We start from the raw sequence: 24670 nt of genomic DNA on the forward strand, positions 1-24670 counted from the left end.
TTTAGGAACAATTGCGGTTGCATGCTCTCCAAAATGTAGATAGTGATCGAACGTCACGCCCAAGTTTTTGGGTGTAACAGTCGGCAGCGTAATGCCATCGACGTGGATGTTCAATATGATCGACATTTGGCGCTTCCATCTTGTAAATAAGGTAGCCGATAATTTGGTCGGTAACAATGTCAGGTTTCGCGAGGTGAAAAAACAGGGAGGTAGCCGTTAAATTTGTTGCAAAGCTCATGGATGTGTGGCCCGGGCCTGTGGACATTATTGTGCAGTCATCGGCGTAGGAAACGATAGTGACTCCTTCTGGTGGTGAAGGTAGCTTCGATATGTAGAAGTTAAACAGAAGTGGGGATGGGATACCACTCTGTGGTACCGCTTGTTTACTTATTCTGGGTTTAGTTGTTATGTTCCTGAATTGCACCGATGCTTGCCGACCAGACAGATAATTTGCGTTCTACCTTTTGAGACTTGGGGGAAGGGAGAACCCTTTCAGGTCTTGCAGTAACATGCCGTGCTTGACCGTATGAAAAGCTTTTGCACAGGCCCTCTGGTATGTTTCTTCTACTCAAGCTTGGTGGCAAAAGTGACAAGTTTGCGATTAAAAAATTCTCTGATAAAATACAAATATTCGTTGAATCAATTGTGTATATGGTCATGTCGATAGGGGTACTAATATGTATTCGTTGCAATGTATCCAACTTTTTTAACCGCTGCAATTGTAGAATATATCGAAGGGTTTCTCGTAATACTAAAGCCCATATTGTTTCAAAATGTTTCCTGGAGGACTAGGCAGGACAGAAGAGGCGGCCAAGAGTTCTGTGAATTTCGCTCAATACAATGGAACAGAGGGGGCGAGTCACTAGTAAATCGCTTCGATCGGGTTTCGGGAATATTTTCTGTATTCTATGTTCGCTATCACGTAAAGAATAACAATAGTTCGTAAAACAAATATATTTTTAATACATTTATTTGTATGTATATAGCTCTCAGCATTTCTGCTATATTATTCAATCCATGCGTATAGATTAAATTATACATTGTCAGCATTAATTAGTAACTGCAGAAAAGTCAAAACATTTATATGATGAGAAGTTCATTTGCCTAGAATATAGAGTCATTAAACCTTATACGATATTCCACAGTGCTTTCAGTTTCTTTGATCCAATTAGGTATATATAAGTTAAATATGTTCCATTATATAGGTAAAATTTAAAATTATTTGTCTTATTTTGCCGATACGGTTTTCTCCTTAGTTTCGCTTGCTGTTGCAGCTGGTTTAGCGCTTACTGATTTGCGTGGTATTTTTGGTTTGGCCGGCGTTGCTTGTTTTGATTCGGCTTTTATTTCTTTTACTTCTTTAACATCTTTAACTTCTTTAGAATCTTTAGGTTCTTTAATTTCTTTAGAATCTTTAGATTCTTTAACTTCTTTTACTTCCTTGGTTTCTTTTACAGGTTCTTTAACTTCCTTGGTTTCTTTTACAACTTCTTTAACTTCCTTAGTTTCCTTTGAGTCAGCTGCAACTGTAGCGGCTGCTGCAGTTTTTCCTGCTACAGCGGTGGGCTCCTCTTTCTTGCCATTAACTTCCTTAGCTTTTTTCTTTTCACTATAATAATGGTAAATAAGATTTATTTTTACGATAGTTGTACGTAATTTTCAAGCGTTTCCCTCACCTCTCAATATCAATATTAAGCACTGATTCGTCTTCCTCTTCATAATCACGATCCTCAGGTCCTACTTCACGCAACAAATCACCCAAATCTTTATCAACATCCTCCCAAAGCTTATCTTCGGCGCCTTCTTCACCTTCTTCACCACCACTTACATGACCATTCTCCTCCGTAGCATCTTTTTCTTCCTCTTCACCACCATCAGTTTTCTCTTTTTTAGTTGACTCATCTTTACTATCTTTTTCCTTCTCTTTTTCTTCCTTTGCCTTAGCCTTTTTAGCTGCCTTTTCTTCTTCATCTTTGTTACGTAAGTATGCTTTGAGATGTGAGCGTAGCTGACAATGTTTCTTAGCGTAGGCTTCTACAGAGTCACTGGCAACAGAATAATGATTGCATAACTCACAAAAGTATGCATCAACTTTTTTGATGAAGATTGCGCCAACAGGTTGACGTTCTTTGCCATCTCCTTCGCCATCTGTGCCGCCTTCGCATTCGTTCAAGAGTGCATCTACATCCAGATCATCGATTTCATCAATTTCACCTACGGAATCAACCGTTAGGAATTTGTTCAAATCAATTTCGCGCGTATCTTCATCGCTTTGATCGCTATCTGAATCACGTTTGCGTGCCTTGCGCTGTAATTGGAAAATGAAGAATTACTAATATAAATCGTATGTAATGGAAACTTTCATATTAATTAGAACAAACTTTAGGTTATCAAATTAAGTTCTGTCCCCTGGACCATACAGTATTCACTAGGTGAATAGCTGTAGCCAACAGCTTGCAATATATTATCTTATAACCTTAAACGGTAATTCTTTACTTTAGCTCACAACTGCTAAAACTCGTCCAAAAATATCGGGAGGTGTCAAAAGACGCATTTTAATTCCAGGACCACGAATCCGAAAACGGAAATTCAAAATTTTATTTCTGTCAAAAGATATTTCCAAAAAACCGAAATATGGCCCCGGAACGCTCCGAAACCGGGGGTGGGATCCATAGTATTTTTCCGCAGAACACCTTTCTGTATTGGCGGCCTTCGGACGCGCTTGTAAAAAATTACCCTGGGTGGGTCCAACACCGGTTTGGAGACCAAAACTATATCCGCGCGAAACACTTTTATCCACAGTTTTTCTTGCGGGTGCCCAAAATCTTCAAAATTACAATAACCACATGAAAATTTTCAATTTTGTTTGCAAATATCTCCGAAACGAAATAAAATTTCCAATTTCCGCTTTCGAATTCGTGATCCTGGGATTAAAACGCGTATTTTGACACCTCTCCCGATATTTGGACGAGTTTTAGCAGTTGTGAGCTAAAGTAAAGAATTAGCCTTTAAACGAGCAATTCTTGTTTGTTTGTATAGCCGAATGATCCCGGGAACGGCTCAACCGATTTAAATGAAATTTGGCACAGAGAAATGTATCACCTTCTAAGACTTTCTACCTAGGTATTTCCACTCAGAATGTTTCACAAGGTTGCCACCTATTCGAAATTAAAAAAAAATTGCATGAGATATGCCGATATGGGTATCAAACGTCGATTTCACTAATTGTCATAACAATCCCTTATACTATAGGCTGGAACTACCCATTCCAAAGTTTTCATTCCAGTTCATTTTGCGGTTATGTATGTATGTATGTATGTCTTTATTTGAAAATTTGTTCCTAGCACAACAATTTTGGAAAATTATTTAACAGTGCTAGTCATGAATAGCATGAGCTATAAAAATTGAACATTTATAATAATAATAAATTAGATTAATCAAATTAAATTAAATATAACAGATAATAGTGAGATATTAATGTATGTAAATGTAAATCTTAAAACTAAAGAAAAGTAATTAATAAATATTAAAAGACAGCAGTAGGAATGACAAATAAAGGAAGACACAGAGAAAGGAAAAGGACTTAGAAATTACCATTTTAACAACAACAATTTGACATCCAGTTTAAGAGTCGTTAAAAAATGATGTTAGCTCTTTTTTGAAGTGCAGAGCATTACTTAAGAGTCGAAGACTTGTAGGTAGGGAGTTCCAAAGACGTATTGCAGTAACAAAGAATTGGCGCTCAGAGGTTAGCGTGCGGTATCTAACGAGCTTAAGAAGAAACACCGACCTTGATGATTGCAGAAAAATAAGCTTACGATATAGATAGTCAGTTTCCTTCGTGTATATCAATTTATGGAGGAAGGACAGTGTTTTGACTTTTAAAATATTTTCGAAAGAAATGTTTAGCAACCTTTCAGTATGTTGTGATACGTGGTCAAGTCTTTTCAACCCTTAAATATATCTAGCAATGTTGTTGTAAACAACATTTAATTTGTTCTTGCACAGATAGTCACAGTTTGAGTAAATCACACAACCATGGAGTAGCGTAGGTATTAAGTACGCTTTAGCCAGAAGTAGTCTTATGTGTAAAGGCGGAAATACTGTGTTAACCATAGTGTACGAAGCATTCCATACACTTTTCCAACCGTTCTAAAAATATGGTCTTTCCATGTCAATGTTTTGGTAAAAATTACACCTAAGTTGTTCGCCGTATCTACGTATTCTATAACGGAATTGTCGAACACCACATTCTCTAAATCATTAGTGGGAAAAGACCTTCTATGAATAACAATACATTTTGACTTATTCGGGTTTATACATAAGCCATTCATATTAGCCCATGAAAATATTTGATTCGAATCGTGGTTTAAGTTACTTATGCACAAGCTAGTTTGATCACGAGGACAACACGTAAACAACTGCACATCATCAGCGTAGATATGAACATTACAATACTTAAGGACATCGGGTAAGTCATTGATATACAGAACAAATAACAGAGGACCCAGGATAGAGCCTTGAGGGACGCCTCTTAAGACATGTAGGAAGTCGGACTTTTCACCATCTATACATACTGCTTGAGTCCTATCGCCAAGATATGATCTTATAAGGGCAACTGCATGACCAGAGAAGTTAAATAAGTTTACCAGCTTCCTACAGAGCAGTGTGGTCTACAGAATCAAAAGCTTTAGAGTGGTCAAGAAGTGTTAAGAAGGCAATGTAACTTTCATCCACTCGCTCACGAATTTTTTCTGTCACAGATAATAGTGCCGTTGTACAGCTCCGCTTTGACCTGAAACCATACTGACTGTCTGACAGGAGCTTGTATTCATGTACATATGATACGATTTGCCCATGTAGAATACGTTCAACGACCTTAGAGAGGAAAGGGAGTATGGCTATTGGTCGATACTCATTATTTTGTTTACGGATTGGAATTACTTTTGCAGTTTTCCAGTATATTGGGAAGATACCGGTCGTCAAAATTGAGTTGGCCAAGTAAGTAATGTGGGGAAGGATTTTGGGAAGAATGACTTTTAAAAACTTTGAACATATACCATCAAGCCCCATTGCGTTAGACTTCACAGAAAGTATGGCTTGGACAACATCACAATTATCGACACTAACAAACTCAAAAGGGCTAGTGTCAACATTAACACGCACGGAGTAGTTATCAATACACACATTGTCGGCTGAGTTTGGTAGTCTTACAAAAGCATTATTTATTTCGTTGATGTCGACATCAGGGGGATGAGACAGGTCACTTTTGGGCTTACCAATTCCTATTTGTTTGATTTTGTTCCACTTCTCTTTTGTATTCAAAGCAGAACTAAACTTATACTTAAAATAATTTGCCTTAGCCAGCCTTATGGCTTTGTTTGCAGTAAGCCGAGCTGTTTTAAAGCAGCTATGCGCTTCGACTGTTTTGTACCTTTTCCACCTTTAGTAGGCTTGGTTACGAAGGTGGATAAGGTGTTTTAATGTAGCATTGAACCAAGGGCTATTCTTGTATTTAGGTGTTTTTATTTTTAGTGGAACGTGATCATCGAATAACTTATTTATGTTATCCTGCAGAAACTTTGTCTGGTCATCAACCGATGTTAACGTACGAATCAAGCTCCATTCAACCGACTCAACGGACTCAGCAAGAGAATAATAATCTATACTTCTGTAATCGCGATACGCGAACGAACTTGGCCTATATGATGTTTGGAAGTTGTAGTTTAGGAATATCAGGTCGTGTTTTGAGAAGCAGGAGGCAGATAGTTGCGTGTAGTGAATCATTTTATGAAGATCATTGACAAAAAATAAATCTAATAGAGAAGAGTTAGTATTTGTGAAATGCGTTGGTATAGCACAGTTTGTGGGAAAAAGTCCCAGAGATTCCATGCTTTGTTTTAAAGTGGCATCCACCAGTAGGTTACTATTAAAATCTCCAGCGATGATAATATTGTCATAGTCTAATAGTAACGATTGAAGAAATTCAATAAACGCGGAAAAATCTACTAGTCGATTCGGTCTGTATACACAGCCGATAAGAAGCCTACTATTATTCTCAGAAAACATATGAACAAACACATATTCCACAGGATCACCTGGACTAGAACAACAACACAATTTACAGGACATACTACTTTTTACATATATCGCAACACCACCACCATGACCACTTCTATCAACTCTGAAAAGTTGGTATCCATTTATCTTCACCATATCATTTTTATGAACCGAAGAAAACCATGTTTCTGAAACACATATGACATCAATATCGGAGCCTTCTGACAGAAACCTCAACTCGTCTAGCTTTTTATAAAGGCTTTACGCATTAATATGAACAAAATTCAGCCCGTTGGCTTTTTGGCTGACTATGCGCAACAAAGTAGATAGACAGTCTTTCGAACTCGGGGCGGTTAGTGTTTGATATGTTTTTGAAATCTATTTTGAAGGAAATCAAATATTGGTAAGTAAAAATATATAATATATGTACATATAAAAAAGTAGAGTTTGATTAATGATGACATGTAGAACAAAGTATGTAATGCGGCATACTCGAAGATTGCCGAACAAAGCTCGGTCGCCCAGGTACTAGTCTATTAACGATATAGTTCAGTATGTCGCAACCTAAGTATGTAAATGTCAAGATCAAAGGTTAATTTCATTTTGGGGTAAGTACTATGAAACATGAAAATAATTCAGAAAATGTTTCAAAACGGTGTCACAACTCCGCTGTGGTCGGACAAACCCTCTGTTTAAGTGTCACTTTTTTCGGAAACGATTAGAACACTATTCCTTAACGTGTGCTTACTAAGATTTTCCATGAATTTAAAATCCCACAGTACATATTTCTTTAATCTTTACATGTTATCAACAATACTCAGTCCACTAAAATACTTTATTTACCCTTTAGAAAAAATGCAGTTGTTAAATACACATGCAATATTCACCTTTAAATGATCCAATGAGCAACGATGAGTTTCGTACAGCATTGGACTCTTGAATGCCAAATGACATGTAGAACAATACGGCATTAAGAATTTTTTCATTAACTTATGATCTTCGGATAATTGATGCTTAGCTTTGGGTTGACGATAATGTAAACGACATAAATGACAAAACTTCGATTCATATTCCTCTTTGGAGTTTTCTTCGAGTTCACGTTGAGCAGCCCGTTGTCGTGCCCGTAGACGCAATAAATGAGCTTTTTGTTGCAATGATATTTGGCGTATTGCATTCCTATGAACACGTGAGTATAAATGTTGTTGATATTCCTGAAAGTTTTTAATATAATTAGATATTTCCTATATATATAAAAAATGCAACGAGTCACAAGTTGAGAACATGTCTTAATTGTTTTAACATTTTTCAATTCGATTAGTTAAATAAAAAGAGTAGCTAATCAATGATAAATATGTTAAAAAAGATATTTCTCTTTGTCCACAAAATAGCACTCAATTGTCTTGGTAAATGTTGGCAAATGAGCGTGCATGAGACAGTAATCACCAAACAAGTTAAAGAGGGATGTTTAAAAAAAAACTTTAAACTTCTCTTACCGAGTTTAACCCGTCACCCCCCATATATTATATATCGCGAGGACTTTATTTCATGCCAGTTCGCTTAAAGGGTATCTAGTATCGAAACATGCGGTTAAGGGCAGGTGCGTGTAGCTTGACAATATCCCTAACAAGTAGCTCTACATAACGGAGTGATGCGAGGATTCACCCGATCAAGGGTTGTAATTTCACTTGTTTAACTAACCGTGTCTCCATCCTTATAGACTTATCCATAATCTCCTGCTCCGGGAGAGTATCGTAGGCAAGTCGCACCTGAGATAGTCATACACATGTCATATACAAAGGACTATAACACCAAAAAGATTAAGAAGTCAATAACATTATTATATAGCAGAAGATTATAACCCAACAACAACAACCAAAGTAAAGAAACTACATAGCACTACCACCGCGCTAAACGCCATTAACACGCTGATACTACAACTAAGCTACCTTCACCACCAGAAGGAGTCACTATTGTATCTTACGCCGATGCCTGCTCAATAATGGCCACAGGCCCAGGCTTTGTAATAAAATAAACGGCTATCTACCTGATCTCTCCAGTTTTTTCGCCTCGCGAAACCTGACATTGTCTCCGACGAAATAAACGATGACCTTATTTACAACATGGACTTGACAAATGTCGACCATATTGGACTTCCACGTCGATGGCATACGCTAGAGAGTGTCTTACAACCAAAAATGTTGGATGTGACGTTCGATCAGAAAATCTACATTTTGGAGAGCATGCAACCGCAATTGTAACTAAAATCCAGAGCCGTAATAAAACCCTCAAATCTCTTGTCGACAGCACTTGAAGTAAAGACAAGGAAACGCTGTTGTTGTTGTAGCAATGCTTCGCCCCACCTAACAGCCGCGACCGATCACAAATTGTCATCAATATCCTCTAACGGGAGTCCAAGGAAACTTACCGTTTCAAGAGGGGTGGACCATAAGGAAAGGGGTGTTAGAGGCGTTGGTTCCACATTACAATTAAAGAGATGGTTGGTGTCATGTGGGGACACATTGCAAGCGGGGCATACATTTTGTATGTCGGGGTTGATTCTGGATAGGTAAGAGTTTAGCCTGTTACAGTATCCAGCACGAAGTTGAGCCAGAGTGACTCGCGTTTTCCTGGGGAGTATGCGTTCCTCTTCCGCGAGTTTTGGATACTTTTCTTTAAGTACTGGATTCACCGGGCAATTCCCGGCATAAAGGTCCGACGCCTATTTATGGAGTTCACCAAGGACCTGCTTGTGTTTTTTCGCTTCATACGGCTGGGTTCTCAGGTGCCGTATTTCCTCAAAATGCTTACGGAGATGACTCCTTAAGCACTAGGCGGTGCTGGTTCATCAATCAGATGTCTGTTGGGATGCTCAGGTTTCTGGGTATTCAACAGGAACTGTTTGGTCAGCATCTCATTTCTCTCCCTGATGGGGAGTATTCTCGACTCATTATGCAGATGGTGTTCTGGGGACATAAGAAGACAGCCCGTGGCAATTCTGAGAGTATTATTTTGGCAGGCCTGTAGCTTCTTCCAGTGGGTAATTTTTAGGCTTGGCGACCATATGGGTGTAGATCCTGATCAAACGTCACACCCAAGATTTTGGGGTGTAGGACAGTCGGTAGCGTAGTGCCATCGACGTGGATGTTCAAAATGGTCGACATTTGGGACGTCCATGTCGTAAATAAGGTCGCGGAAGATTTAGTCGGTGATAATGCCAGGTTTCGCGAGGCGAAGAAACGCTCATTACCACTTACAAAGGGGATTCAAGGGGTTGTGTAGCGCAATATATAGCTTCTCCAACCCAATTGTCAACCTCACCTTCGAGCGGCGAATCCCGTTTCACTAACAGACGAGGCTCTGGCAACCCCAAGCTCCTCATGGAACTTGGGGGTGGGGAGGGAGGGATGGCCTGAAGGTTTAATGTGGCCATATAAATCGTTCCCGAGATGGTCGGGCCAGCACCTTAATGGTGCTGTGTTACCGGAGCGTATCGGATCTGTATCCGACAAAGGACCATCACATCGATAACACTCTCCAAAGCCTTCGGGGAGTAACCTAATCGCTACAACAACAACAACAACAACACCACTTACAAAGCAGTTGGCCGGCCAATTGCATGCTACGCGTCCCCGATATGGTCGCCAAGCCTAAACGTTATTCACTGGAAGAAAATACAGGCCTGCCAAAATACTGCGGGCTGTCTCCTTATGTCCCCAGAACACCACCTACACAGTGAGGTCAGAGTACTCCTCATTAGGGAGATAAATGAAATGCTGAATACAGTTTTTGTTGAATACACAGAAACCGGGGCATCCCAATAGACATTTAATTGATGAGGTCACACCTCCCAGGGGCTTAAGAAGTTATCTCCGTAAACATTATGGGGAAATACGGCACCTGATAACACAACCGTATGAAGTAAAAAAGCACAAGCAGGCTCTCAGTGATATCCACAAACAGGCGTTGGAACTTTACGCCAGGAATTGCCTAGCGAATCCAATTCTTAAAGAAAAATAACCAAATGTATATCCTGCTTGCAATGTGTCCCCACATGACACCAACAATCTCGTCAATTGCAATGTGGAGCCAAGACCTCTAACACCCCTCTCCTTTAAGGAAGTTTGTCAAAAATAAAATTTTTCAGAAATACATTGTTTTAAGGCTAAAATTGTTAAACAAAAAAGCTCGAAGGGCAACATTTTTCCGATATGAGTAAATGCATAATGCTAATAATTTCAAATTTTATTATTGAAACACGTTGCTGAGAAATTTGATTCTGAGCAATTTTATTCCCTATAGAGCGCCGGCCACTCGGGGTAGACTCTTGATAGCTGAATGGGAAAGATAACGAAGTTAACTGAAATTATGCAGCGGCACAACGTTTGCATTACTGCGATCAGAAAGACAAAACTCAACTTCAGGGGCTCGGGACTTCAAACTAGTGCTGGCTGCATTATCCATTGAAAAGGCGATTGGAAATGAAACAAAGGCAGTCTCGCACTAGTAATACACTGGTCACAGTTCAATCCCTGTAGGCTGCTCAGAACTGCCCAAGAGCATAAATATGCAAAATTGTGGAATTAAATTTTTCTAAAACTATTATTTTTCTTACAACTTAGTACATATAGTAAAAACAAGTTATAGAATAAAATAAACTACTTACCGTGAACGAATAAGAGCTGATATGACAGTGGATGCACTTCAAATTTGCGCGCGACGATCTTGAAGTAGTACGTGTATTACTGTAATCATCGCGTCGTGACGAACTGTGTGATTTCTTATCCTTTTTTCCGGATTCATCATCGCTATGAGCATCCCTCTTACGCTTATCCTTACTGCTTTCTTTACCCTTCTCCTTGTCCTTGTCCTTCTTTGATGACGATGAACTCTTCTTTGATGAGGATTTCTCCTTCTTGCGTTCTTCACCATCCTTATCTTTCTTCTTACCTTCTTTCTTTATCTCTTTTTCACCCCCATCCTTATCTTTATCAGCCTTGGCATCATCACCTTCACCCTCACCTTCATCACCTTCCTTCTCATCATCGTCTTCATCTTTGTGATCATCATCAGTCTCTGCTGATGAATCCTCACCCTTTTTACGCTTTTTTAAACTTTTAGATTCTACCTTGCTATCGTCACCCTCATTATCTTCATCATCATCGTTGTCTTCGTCCTCACCATCATCATCTTCGCCGGCCTTTTCGGTGTCATCCTCGCCCTTATCAGAAGATTTGTCGCGTTTAGAACTACTTCGTTTTGATGATTTTTTCTTCGTCTCCCCACCGTCACTCTTGCTATCATCCTTATCAACGCTGTCATTGTCTTTTTCATTATCTTCTTCTTCGTCGTCGTCATCGTCGGATGAATCGTCCTTCTTTGTGCGTGAACGCCTTGGACTCTTTGAAGAACGTCGCACTACCCTACGTCGACGCAATGAGCTAATTTTTGTTGGCGTAAACCCAAAATTGGTAAAAATTAATTATGGTGAACAAAATTAACTGGTACATTAATGTACTGTGGTTAAAAGATTTATTCGTTTTATTTCTATTACAAAATGCTTCGAGTGGAAAAAGTCAATCAGCTGCTATTTTAAACATATTTTCGGCTAATGTTGTTGGTTGCCTCCATCATTGCCGCTTTGGGTATAGATATTATTAATCAACTAAAAATATTCAAAGCGCAATGAATACAGCAGTTTTTATTCAATAAATATAAAAAAACCCCAATCAGTATTATAATTTAATATATTTTTTCAAAATAAATTTTTTCGCCTTGTATACTTTTACAACACAGTTGTAAAGTCTCAGGAATGTCCTTACATTTGAAGCATTGGCAACGTAGCTAGGCATGCACATCAAATTAGTTGTTGTATTTGTTGGAAAATTTAAAGATTCTTTATAGAATACAAATTTACAACAAGCAAACCCAAACCACAAACGCTCGTCATACACGATCCTGCTTTCAGTGATCTCACACATCCATAGTTGATTTTGCAAAACAAAATTTTATTTTTTAAAGTCCATTTTATAATCAGCTTCAAGACATTTTTCATACAACTCAACTTAATTCAATTAACTCAAATGCATAATTTTTTGATGCAATTTGTTTCGTTAGATATTATTCATCTGTTTGTGTTTAAATTTACCTTGCTAGGCGGTGTATTTTTATTAGACGTTGACGATCTTTCTGCTGTGCATACATCAGCTTACGGCGCATAATGCGCAAATCATTAGATTCATTCCTATTATTGCTGCGTATGATGCGTACACCGCCTCTCAATACATTAGTGCGCATGCCACCACCACGATGATAGGACATATTGCCACGAGTCCTTGAAACATAACCGGAACGCATTGGACGCTTTTGTATGCCCGTTGGCGATGATCGATGACGGCTACTGCTTGCATTGTTGCTATCTCGATCATTGCGTGAAGTCGTACGATACGAGTTGCCGCCGCCAGTACTACGATAATTCGATGTTGATGAAGAGATCATTGGTGCTGGTGGTGGCGGTGGTGTACGATTACCTCGTCCAGACGTTGTTGTGCGTCGATAATCCTGTTGACGATGATGAGGGTTTTGATTTTGATTTATGTTTTCTTAGATTATGTACTAAAGACAGGATGTTTTTTGAGAGCATCTAAACTCTTGTGATTTGTGTGTTTTTAACAACATTAGTTTTACATATATTTTTTATAATGTAGTATATAGGATTAGGTAAAAAGGGGAGGTATTGCAATGCGGCATTAGCAAATCTCCTAAACAGCTCTTCAGAGACAGTATTGGAAATCAATCATTGCTGCTGCTATTATCTTCATTAAGGTGTTCTATGAATAATCTATGCTTTTTATTACAGCAACGTGCAGGAATGTTTTGTATTTCTTGTAGGTAGCTACTTCTGCAGATTATCACTGCTCAAAATAAATGTGTAATATTTAAATGTTATTTATCAACTTTTTAAATATCAGATTTGATTTGTTGATGTAGGTAGTTAAATATCTCAAATTCAATAAACGTATAGAAGATTCGACGATCATATATTGGCGACGTTGCTCTATAATCAATTACGTATGTACGACCAAAGAGCCTTAGCATTGCCTCAGTATATATGTGTGTTTGGTCAGAATCATATCAACTCTGCCACAGAGCAATTGCAGAGTTTCTCTCTATACATTTCTTATAATGTACTCTGTTCGCTTTGGTGGCAAAGTTTTACAGCAATCTTTGTCAATTGTTGCTAATGGCTTATTTTATTTGCATTCACGCCATTTTAAATTCGACCTTTCTAAATAATTTTCTACATTTGTACGTAAATATACATAAAATAGCATATGTTAATACACAAAATTCATTAACCACAAGGGAATATAAAATAACTCCCTCTAAATAAGAATTTTGTTTAAATCCTAAAATAAATTCTTAATATTTACTTACGTCTTGGCGCGATCGCTTTCTGTCATCATTACGGTCTCGCGAATTATCCTAAAAATAATGAAAGATATTAACACAAGATAGGTATTTATATGAATATGAGTACAAAAGTTACTATCTAATACGAGTATTCAACAACAACGGTATTCAAATATATATGTACATAATACTATTGTTGTATCACACCGTCGTGGTGTGGTAGTAGCATGCAGTTTTGAATTAAGTAGAACACTACACAAATGTGGCCAAATTGTTGGGACTTTGCTTCAGACTTTGGGTTTGACTTTAATTTTGCCAAAGCCAATTTTAAAAACTTAAACCGAGAACTATCTAATTTCACGTGGCCTTAATATAGTGGAGATATAGAAGCCAACGTCTCGCATTTTAATAATACCATTTACAGCCTATTCGAAAGTATGTTCCTAAGCGTAATTTTGCCTATGTTGAACCAACCCAAGTATGGTTTAGTAAAGAACTTAAAACTTTAAAAAATGAAAAAAATCCGGCCATTTGAGTTATACAAGAAATCAGGTTTAAGCAAAGACTACTTGCGGTATTTTGAACTCCATAAAAATTGTTATAAGGCTTATATCTGTAAGATGAAAAATAATCACCCTTATCGCGAATTTCACGCGGAAAAGTGTTCGCCTTCACTTCTTTTGTTCGGGTGAACTTTTTCCGCCTATCGGCAATTTCGGGCGAACAAAAGTTCACTTCGAAACAGCTGATGCTCTATTGTGAATTAGCAGTGAACAAATAATTTACTTACAATTGTGTAAATTTTGTAACCAAGCATATATTTCCTCAAAATAAAACAAAAATAGAAATAAAAAAATGTATAAAATAACGTTTAGGTTGGTATTGATTCGAGCGCAGGAGAATAAATATGAAAGCGATTCGAAGGCAATTAAGGGACAGTTCTAACCCTTTGGAGCTAAATGATTCACTGTAAGCTAAAATTACTATTTTCAGCACTTTTGAATAACAAGTAAATTTTTTCCAATTTTATGCCAATACATATTACAGGCTAAACGAGTCGGCATTCTAATATTTGCTTGATATTCTTACCAACTCCTTGCCACCATTGAAGCAAAAATTTGGAGTTCCACCAATTGTAAGGCTGAGTACATGTCTTCGTTTTTTTTCGCATAGGGAAAACGCGTTGGAAACGACCATGAAATGGGCCTTAGCCAATCTTGTTTCAGTGAGGTACTCAACATTTTGGAACCGTTGCTTTGTCCACAATGGATAACTTGGCCGACCGATACGTTGTCATAAAAAATAGAATTTATGTACATACTTAGCAATACAGGAATTTCACCTTTTTCCACTCAGCTTCCGATTGTGCATTATTTATTAATTTATTTCTAATAATAAAAGTACATAATATGTATATTATAATTATAAGAGTACCAAATTTTAATACATAAAATTACTTTCATTTTGGTTTCCTCTCGTTCGCCTGTAAAATATAAGTGAACAAATTTGGGTTTCCCCGCTGTTCATTTCGCCCGAACAAAGAGTTGCCGATAAGGTGAAATCTTTTTCGAACACGAAAAATTGTATCGCCACCCTCTGCGATTGGGCGAACAAAAACTGTGAATATTTTCGGGTGAAAATAAAACTCGCGATAAGGGTGAATATTATCCGCAATCCGAAATCTTTTTATGGTTTCGTAAACTCCAAACGCAGCGTAAAGGGGTTTCCTTCAGTTAAAAAATCCAGAGATGTTTTATCCAACGGTAATCAAGATATTGCAAATTTCTTTGCACAATTTTTCAAAGCTAATTATTCCATAGATGGCTTTGCTCAGTCACACAATTATCCCTATCAATTTCACTCTAACAACTTAATCAGGGAAAAGGAAAAGGGAAGCGAGACGCCTTTTCAGGAAGAAAAAAGCAGAAACAGAAAGGCGTGAGTGCGAGAAGCTTGAGCTGCTAGCCCCCAGGAATAACGCCCGAAAATTTTACCAAAAAATACGGCGAGAGACGGAAGGTTTTAAGACCGGGGCAAACTCCTGTAGGAACGAAAGCGGCGACCTTGTAACTGATGTCCAGAGAGTGCTTAGATTATGGAGGGAACACTTCTCTGCTCTCCTAAATGGAGGCAGCTATTCACCGCGCAGAGATGACGAACCCGATCCCGCAATCGATGATGGTGGAATATATGTCCCCCCGCCCGATCATGACGAAGTTAGAATAGCAATAACCAGATTGAAAAACAACAAGGCCGTGGGCGCTGATGGATTGCCTGCGGAGTTATTCAAGTACGGCGGCGAGGTGTGTAAGGCGCATGCAACAGCTTCTTAGCAAAATATGGGCGGACGAATGCATGCCCGACGATTGGAATCTAAGTGTTCTTTGCCCAGTCCACAAGAAGGGGGATACTGCGAAATGCACCAACTATCGTGGAATCAGCCTTCTTAATATCGCATATAAGGTCCTTTCAAGTTTATTGTGCGAAAGAAGCCCACCGTGAACCGGCTGATCGGACCTTATGAGTGCGGATTCAGACCTGGTAAATCTACCATCGACCAGATTTTCACAATGCGCCAAATCTTGGAAAAACCCGTGAAAAGAGAATCGACACACATCACCTCTTCGTCGACTTTAAAGCCGCCTTCGACAGCACGAAAAGGAGCTGCCTATATGCCACTATGTCTGAATTTGGTTTCCCCGCAAAACTTATACGGCTGTGCAAAATGACGTTGAGCAACACCATCAGCTCAGTCAGAATTGGGAAGGACCTCTCCGAGCCGTTCGAAACTAAACGAGGTTTCAGACAGGTTGACCCCCTATCGTGCGATTTCTTTAATTTTATGCTGGAGAAAATTATACTAGCTGCAGAACTTAACCGCACTGGAACAATATTCTATAAAAGCGTGCAATTACTGGCATATGCTGATGACATTGATATCATCGGCCTAAACACCCGCGCTGTTAGTTCGGTTTACTCCAAACTGGAAAAAGAAGCGGTAAAGATGGGGTTGATGGTGAATGAGGACAAAACGAAGTACCTGCTGACATCGAGCAGAGTCAGCGCATACGCGCCTTGGCAACCACGCTACTGTTGGTAGCCATAATTTCGAAATAGTAAAAGACTTCGTTTATTTGGGAACCAGTATCAACACTAGCAAAACATCAGCACTGAAATCCAGCGAAGAATCAATCTTGCCAATAAATGCTACTTTGGACTAGGTAGGCAATTGAAAAGTAGTCCTCTGTCGGCGAACGAAAATCTTACTCTACAAGTCACTTATCGTACCCGTCCTGCTATATGGGGCAGAAGCATGGACCATGACAACAGCAGATGAAGCGGTTTTAGGAGTGTTCGAGAGAAAAGTTCTTCGAAAGATTTATGGACCTCTACGCGTTGGCGATGGCGAGTACCGAAGAAGATTTAATGATGAGCTGTACGAGCTATACGCAGACATCAACATAGTCCAGCGAATTAAAACGCAGCGGCTGCGCTGGCTAGGCCATGTTATGCGAATGAAAGATGATGCTCCGGCCAAGAAAGTCTTTCTATCGGAACCCGCCTATGGAAGCAGAGGTAGAGGGCGGCTCCCACTCGGTTGGAAGGACCAGGTGGAAAACGATTTAAACTCCCTTGGTGTGACCAATTGGCGCCGGTTGGCGGAGCGACTGGCGCGCCTTGTTGGACGGCCATAACCGTTTAGACGGTTAAGCGCCAATTAAGTAAGTATGTATGTATCTATTTCTCATTAAGATGTTTTATTTTACCTCAGCACCTTAAAGGAATCTTCCAAAAGCGGTCCTGATAGGATTCCCACATGCTTTTTAATAAAATGTGCAAATTATATCTATAAGCCTTTACCTAAATTATTTAATCTATCTTTGAAGTGTGGCATCTTTCCGTCAGCGTGGAAAGAATATTTTCTCATTCCTCTTCATAAGAACGGGAGTAGGTTTCTCATTGAAAACTATCGGGCATAGCTAAGCTATTCCAAAATTATTTGAAGCTATTGTTACCAGCCTGCTCACACTTCCGACCTCTACATCACTTGCTAGTTGCCAACACGGATTTTGCAAGAGAAAATCCAAAATTACCAACTTGCTTGAATTCACAACTCATGTCTCAAATGGGTTTCGAGAATACATGCACACGGACGTTGTATACACAGATTTTAGTAAAGCGTTTGACAAATTATGCCACTCGCTACTTATTCATAAACTGGACATGCTGGGCTTTCAACCAGGTCTCACGCAGTGGATATCGTCTTATCTTCTTGATAGAACCCAAAGAGTTATCTTTGTTTGAGTTGCTTTGTCTGATGTCATTGATGTAACTTCTGGAGTTCCTCAGGGCAGTCATCTTGCCCCAATTCTGTTCTTGCTGTTTATAAACAATATTTCTACAACAATAAAATTTTCTAAAATTTTGATGTACGCTGATGATGTAAACATTTTTTATCCTATGCGTCAAGCGAAGAAAGGTCTCTTTTACAATCTGATGTGGACGCATTGCACAATTGGTGCACCATCAACTATATGCCTCTTAATCTTAAAAAAATGCAAATTTATGTGCTTTTCTCGTAGATTACTTCAGCCAGCTTCCTACTCTCTTAACAATTATAATCTTGAACAAGTATACAGTTGTATAGACCTTGGTGTTAATATGGACAATAAACTTAACTACAACCTTCATATTACTGCAACTGTTAATAAGGCTGGAGGTGTTCTAGCGTTTGTAAAGCGATGGTCTAAAGAATTTAGTGACCCGTACGTTACTAAAGCTCTTTATACAACATTAGTCAGGCCGATATTAGAATATGGTGCAATAATTTGGAACCTGAGCTACCAGGTTTATATTGATCGGCTAGAATCAGTCCAAAAACAATCTTACTTTTCTCCTTAAGAGATTTACATTGGGATTCTACGTGTAATCTGACACCTTATACTAACCGCCTGAAACTTATTAATCTTCCCACCCTTGCTAGTCGTAGGGAAATGCTTGGAATTTTATTTAGGATTAATTTATTAAATGATTCGGTCTCTAGCTCATTTCTTTTGAGCGAAGTAAACTTTAATGTCCCTTCCCGGCCTTCAAGACATTTTAAACCTCTCTACCTTTGTAGAACAAATTTTGAATTAAATGAGCTCCTCCGCTGTTTGTGTCAGAATTATAACTCGCACTCTAGCACATTTGATGTTTCGGACTCGCTTTTTTGCATTAAAAAATCTGTTCTTTCCTCTCTTATTAGCAAACATTAATATGTTTATGTTTAATTTGTTTAGTCTATAATCAGAAATAATCTTACAGACTAGTAACAAAAGTAATTAAAAACTAAATAAACAACTTATAACTACACAAAAATGTGAAAATATGAATGCATAAGCAAACAAATAAAAATATACAAAAAGATATTGCAAGTTAAAATTAGAGATATACTTCCAGAATTGACTTCAAAATATTTCTCGACAAAGAGAAACCAATAAAAAACCTCCCCGAGAGTCTGTTATATTCAGTAAGCGCGCGAAAAATTGGGTCAAAACAAAAATAATTAGCCCTACAAACAGGCAAGTAAAATGGTAAAAGTGTACGAAGACTTCTATTAGGTACATTAAATGACACCTTCGCTAAGAGAGCCGAGCAATCCAGAGAGCCAGCGATGAGATCATAGAACATTAGTAGATGTCCTACCCTTCTGGATTCGAGAGGTTGGAGATTTGAGTAAGCAGCGCGAATAATAGGATGGAATTTGGTCATTAAAGCTGAGTGAATTTAAACAAAAACGAATAAATTTTCTTTGAACCCTTTCTATTCTGGCAGCATAGCTGTTATAGATAGGATTCCATACAACTGAGACATATTCAAGTTTTGCACGAACAAGAGAGGTATAAAGAGCTTTCCTGGTATAGGGAACCGTAAAGTCTTTTGCATATCCACGAAGAAAGGCAAGGTTTCTGTAAGCCTTGGGGAGCATATAAGAGATGTGATGGACGAAAGAAAAAGTGGTATCAAAAACAACACCTAAGTCAATAAATTCATTGACAGAAGCCATTCGAGCACCTGAGATATCATAGAGGGTAGAATGTATGTTAGATGATTTGGAAAGACATATGAAAACATTTATTAACATTAAGAAAGAGATTATTGGCCTTACACCATTTGATAAAATTATTTAGGTGATTTTGTAGGAGTAGGGAATCCGACGGACCATTAATTCTATGAAATAACTTAAGATCATCTGCATATAGAAGGAAAGAGGACGATTTAAAGTTGGAACCAATATCATTTATAAAAAGTAGAAAACAACAGAGGCCGAGAATGCTACCCTGAGGAACTCTGGACGTTGCACAAAAAGGGTGAGACTTACAGCCCTCGGTTTCGACATACAGAGACCGGGTCGACAGATACGATTTTAACCAAGATAAGAAGAGAGAATGAAATCCTATACACTAAAGTTTAGATAATAAGATTGGGTGTGAAACTTTATCGAAAGCCTTTGAGAAATCAGTATATACTAACAGTAGAGCGGCCAGCAATAAACCCATGTTGACGCGGGTCAACCACCCTTTTAATGACAAAAGATAACTTCTCCTTTATGATTTTTTCAAAAAGCTTCGAGCATACTGTGAGTTTGGCAATAGGCCTATAGTTAGAGATGTCATTTTTGTTCCCGGATTTGAAAATAGGACATATTGAGCTCATTTTCCATCTATCAACGAAAGTGCCAGATATCATTTTCTACTAATTCTATCCATTATATGTATGTATATTAATTACTAATACGTCATTTATTTCTTCCGAAGAAAACAGGCACGAGTTCGCGTGATCCCCTACTGGGCATCCGGCTCCTTTATTTATTTATTTATTTACGGTCTTGTAGACCTAAATTAGGTACATGTACGTATGAGATCATTATCTAAATGGTAGTGCTTTGCAATAGTTATATAATAATTTCTTAAATTTATTGATATTTGGACAAACATGAATAATATCGTAGGGCAGTATATGAAATGAGGTTCTATAATGGACCTATAAACCATAATTTTATATTTGCTGACGTGCTTGCATGTCCGGAACATAAATCCAATTTTTTTGATATTTTTGCCTCTGCATATTTAAGATGCTCATCGAACTTAAGTTTCTCATCAATTATAATTCCTCGGTATTTGAATTCTTTGACTTTTTGTATGGTACCATTTGCTATTTTCAATGCTATATTATTTTATTCTGCATTCTTTATTCTCATGATCATCCATTTCGTTTTTTCAATTTTTTTTTAAGCTTATTTTGACACAACCAATTATATACAGCATTCAAGTCTGCTTGCATCTTAGACATGGCTTCTATCTCCGACGAAGAACTTATTGTCAATAATGCATCATCCGCGAAGAGTCGTATCTTGCAGTGGCTAAGACTTCTTTATATCTATATATATATACAATGAATAAAATTGCAGCACTAACAGATCCTTGTGGAAGACCTATGTCAACAGCGCGCACGTCGCGTCAGCCCCCTTATGGGCACCATGCTCCTTTCTGAGCACCTCGCGTAAGCTCCCTTCTGAGCTCCTCACGATGACTGATAAGTTTACTTTTATTCAATGTTAACCTTATAATTTACAAGTTATAATACTTCTGGTACTAATTTTTACTTTACCAGTCGACCGTTTTCGTCGTTTTCGTTTTGTGTCGACTTTAAATGAATAAATAAATAAAATAAATAAATAAAATAAATAAATAAATAAGCCAAAGATCAGAAGAAATTGCAGATTGAATCGCTGATTATTATTTTATTAGCAGTGGAGTGTCGATAAAACTTCTGCTTTCTACGTTTCTTGCTTGATGAGCGCTGAGCTCAGCCAAAGCTTACCGGTTTTAAAATTACATAACCCCTGATTCAGTCAGCAAATGTAAGATTTCAATTTTAACGGCAACACTTTGCTTACATAATAAGGCCGTCTTTTTTTTTTTTTCGTCACAAGACTTCCCGTGGGTTTTGGTTTTATCGATGTTGATGGTATGTACTTTGCAAGATATTGATCAGGTACGTTCCGAACTTCCTCGGTCATCCAAACCGCTTCTTTCATGAGGAACTTGAGGTCAGTAGAGCCTCGACTGCTAAATAAACATGATCCGCCATGTGCAGGTGAGGTTGACAACTGAGTTGGAGAAGCTATAAATTGCGCTAAAAACCCCTTAAAAGGGTAGCGCTAGATGAAGCCTTGAATTCTGAAGTGGAATTAGGTAAATAAAAATATAAACTTTGTACGATTTGCCTCTGGAGGTATTAAGGCCGATATTCTCTTCCAATTTGCGTCGTTGTTCTTTTTATTATTTTTTTTTTACAACATGCCGGACTGGACCTACTTAGTTTAGGCCGCATCCCAAAGGCGGGTTGAAGGCCGATGCATTTTTACTAAGCCTTGCTAGGTCTTCTGCGCAAAAATGTCATGAATCCCACCCCAGTTGTCTGGAGTAATTTTACGGGTCGTCGTCAATATATGTTGATGGAAGCAACATTTTTTCGGCATTGTGACCAGACATGCGTACTCGTCACATACACTCATAGAAACCTAGAGGATTCGGCTTTAAGCACGTCCAAAATATTTGGTAGGAACTAACTAATTAGACCAAGAGGTTGACAGGTTTTATGTTAAAAGTCGTTCATACAGATATGTACAACTTGGTGTGAAAACACATGTATGTATGTATATGCATTTTACTTATCTCTTATACCTATATCTGTCATTCAATATATATGTATACTTACTCGATAGCTTCTTTTATGAGCCGACGATGAATCGTGACGACTTCCACCACCGGTAGAGCTATTGTTAAAGCGATCCCTTGAACGGTCATAATGTCCACCGCTTCCACTGGTACCAGAATTGTAATTATTGGTATATCGTGAATTGCTGCTACTATTATAGCTTTGATTATACCCATCGCGTCCACCAGATCTTCCACCAGAATTTTGCATACGTCCATAATTATTACTGCGGTAATTGCTTCCGCCGCGGCTTGAACCCGATCCGCGTGAATGGTATCCCCCACGATTTCCACGCATTTTTTATGAAACTAAAATTAATTTCAGGTCGTTGAATGGAAATTGTATGTATACTTTTCTCTAAATATAGTATAGAAGTCCATATACAATGTAAAGGTACAGTATATATACACATTTTCTAACCCCGCAAACCCCCATTGAGAACTTAACCGGCTTCATTTTATGAAATTTGATGGCACGAGGAGTCAGACATTTTAAGAATTCTTGCATAATACTTACACTTTTCCTTTTCTGTTGAATTCACTTTTATTGAGTTAAATATATGCAACTCTTAATAGTCGTTTTGATAATAAAAGTAATAAAATACTTTATATTTTAATAAAACCACTGCAGCAGATGAAATTTTTAACACAACGGCGTCGAGAAAACCACGAAGTAGAAAAAGTCAGACAGTGGTGCCATATATGCGACTGTAACATTTATCGATAACTTCTTTGGAGGAAGCTGTATAAAGTAATGCCAATAAAAGAAAAGTGTTCCTTTAAATTCAGAAAAAATAGGAACTTTCAGCAAACATCATTTTTGTTGAAGCTGGAGACATTGGTGCTTTATCGGTAACCGTATCAGTAACCTTAAGCTGCAGACAATGGTGCTTTATCGGTAAGCGTATCGGTAACCTTTTAACAGCTGATTCGACCAACCTTATGAGAATCAATGCAATCGATTATTGGTGCCGCTAAGGTCGTAACCGTATCGTAGCCAACCAATTGGGTTTTGGTTTACCGTCGTAACGATAAACAGCTGATTACGTTAGGGATACGGATACAGCGATACGACATACGGCACCAATGACTCCGGCTTTATAACAGCTGATTCGACCAACCATATGAGAATCAATGCAATCGATTATTGGTGCCGCTAAGTCGTAACCGTATCGTAGCCAACCAATTGGGTTTTGGTTTACCGTCGTAACGATAAACAGCTGATTACGTTAGGGATACGGATACAGCGATACGACATACGGCACCAATGACTCCGGCTTGAGACTTTGCAAACATGTTTTCCACAGTTGGGTGATAAATTTGGTATTTGACTTGCAAAATTGAAAAAATGTTTTTGATTGGCACGCAGTCTCATTAAGGGATGTCCCTGTAAGTAGTGTCAACAGTAAATTTAAAGATTCTGTGCTGTGACTCTCAGGCCCCTAGGTAGGTTGGTAGGGTTAACTGGCCGGTCCATGAGGAACTCACATAGACTGATTGAGTCCGTGGTGTTACCAGCCTAAAGGCCCCTAAAATGAGCTTTTTTCCATCTTCGATCTTCGCTGGCTATCGAATATTGAATTTAAAATTGGTATTATGACATCCAATCTCTGTCGGAGTTTTCGTTGTGTATCTAATTTTGAAACGAAAAGAAATTTGTTGTCGACGCTGTATCGAATTAGAAGAAAATTGTTTGAAACGTAAGATTTTTGTATTTATCTTCAACTTTTTTGGTACCTAATAGTAATTTCAAACTATTTGTATTAATCATATATAGTGTATGATGCTTTATTTTTATTAAAATTTATATCCACACAAAAATTATTTAAAATAAAATGTTATATTTTCATGATGCAAAATTGAATAATAATGAAATTTTTTGAAAATAGAAAAATCAATGTTGAAAATAAAAATATTGTTAAAAATATTGGCGCATATTCATAGTCGAAATAAAATAGGGTTTAAATTTAGTTGCAGCTTTTTTGACAGATAGCTCATAGAAACTTATGTCAAAAAGCTGCAACTAAATTTGAAACCTATTTTATTTTGACTATGACTGTGCGCCATTAAAATTACAAAGTTCAAAGTAACATAATAATTAAGTTAAATAAAAATAACTGACTCAATATATTTTAAGAACCCTACTTATAGCTCCAAGGTGAATAACAAACAACTGCTTGGAAGACTGATTTCAAAAATAGGACAAAATCCGTTTATAACAAAACCGTCTTGCAGAAAGGATTAGGTGGAAAAAATTTTGAAGTGTATTCTCGTACCCGATGTTCAGTTCAGACAATCCCTAGCGCAAAATCTGAGAATTGTTGCCAATTTCAGAACGTTTAGAATAGACTTGGCTCTTGTGCATTGTTGCAGCCATTCATCTTTACTGGATAGCAAGGCCATGAACGCTTCTATGGTCATTATGACATTTAGCT

At 38.0% G+C, this 24670-nt stretch overlaps 1 protein-coding gene across 1 annotated transcript; it reads right to left on the reverse strand.

Moving 5' to 3' along the window:
* Positions 1-943: 943 nt before the first annotated feature.
* Ciz1 (Ciz1 zinc finger protein) lies at positions 944-22926 on the reverse strand. The gene is made up of 8 exons (XM_067788435.1): positions 22753-22926; positions 22237-22544; positions 13495-13542; positions 12206-12618; positions 10724-11498; positions 6948-7271; positions 1677-2308; positions 944-1609 (listed from the first exon to the last, which is right to left on the reverse strand). Exons 2-8 carry the CDS (start codon positions 22531-22533, stop codon positions 1228-1230), a joined length of 2871 nt encoding a protein of 956 aa, XP_067644536.1. The 5' UTR covers positions 22534-22544; positions 22753-22926; the 3' UTR covers positions 944-1227.
* Positions 22927-24670: the final 1744 nt, after the last annotated feature.

This window comes from Eurosta solidaginis, chromosome 5 (assembly GCF_040869045.1).
Source record: "Eurosta solidaginis isolate ZX-2024a chromosome 5, ASM4086904v1, whole genome shotgun sequence".
Lineage (NCBI taxonomy): Eukaryota > Metazoa > Arthropoda > Insecta > Diptera > Tephritidae > Eurosta > Eurosta solidaginis.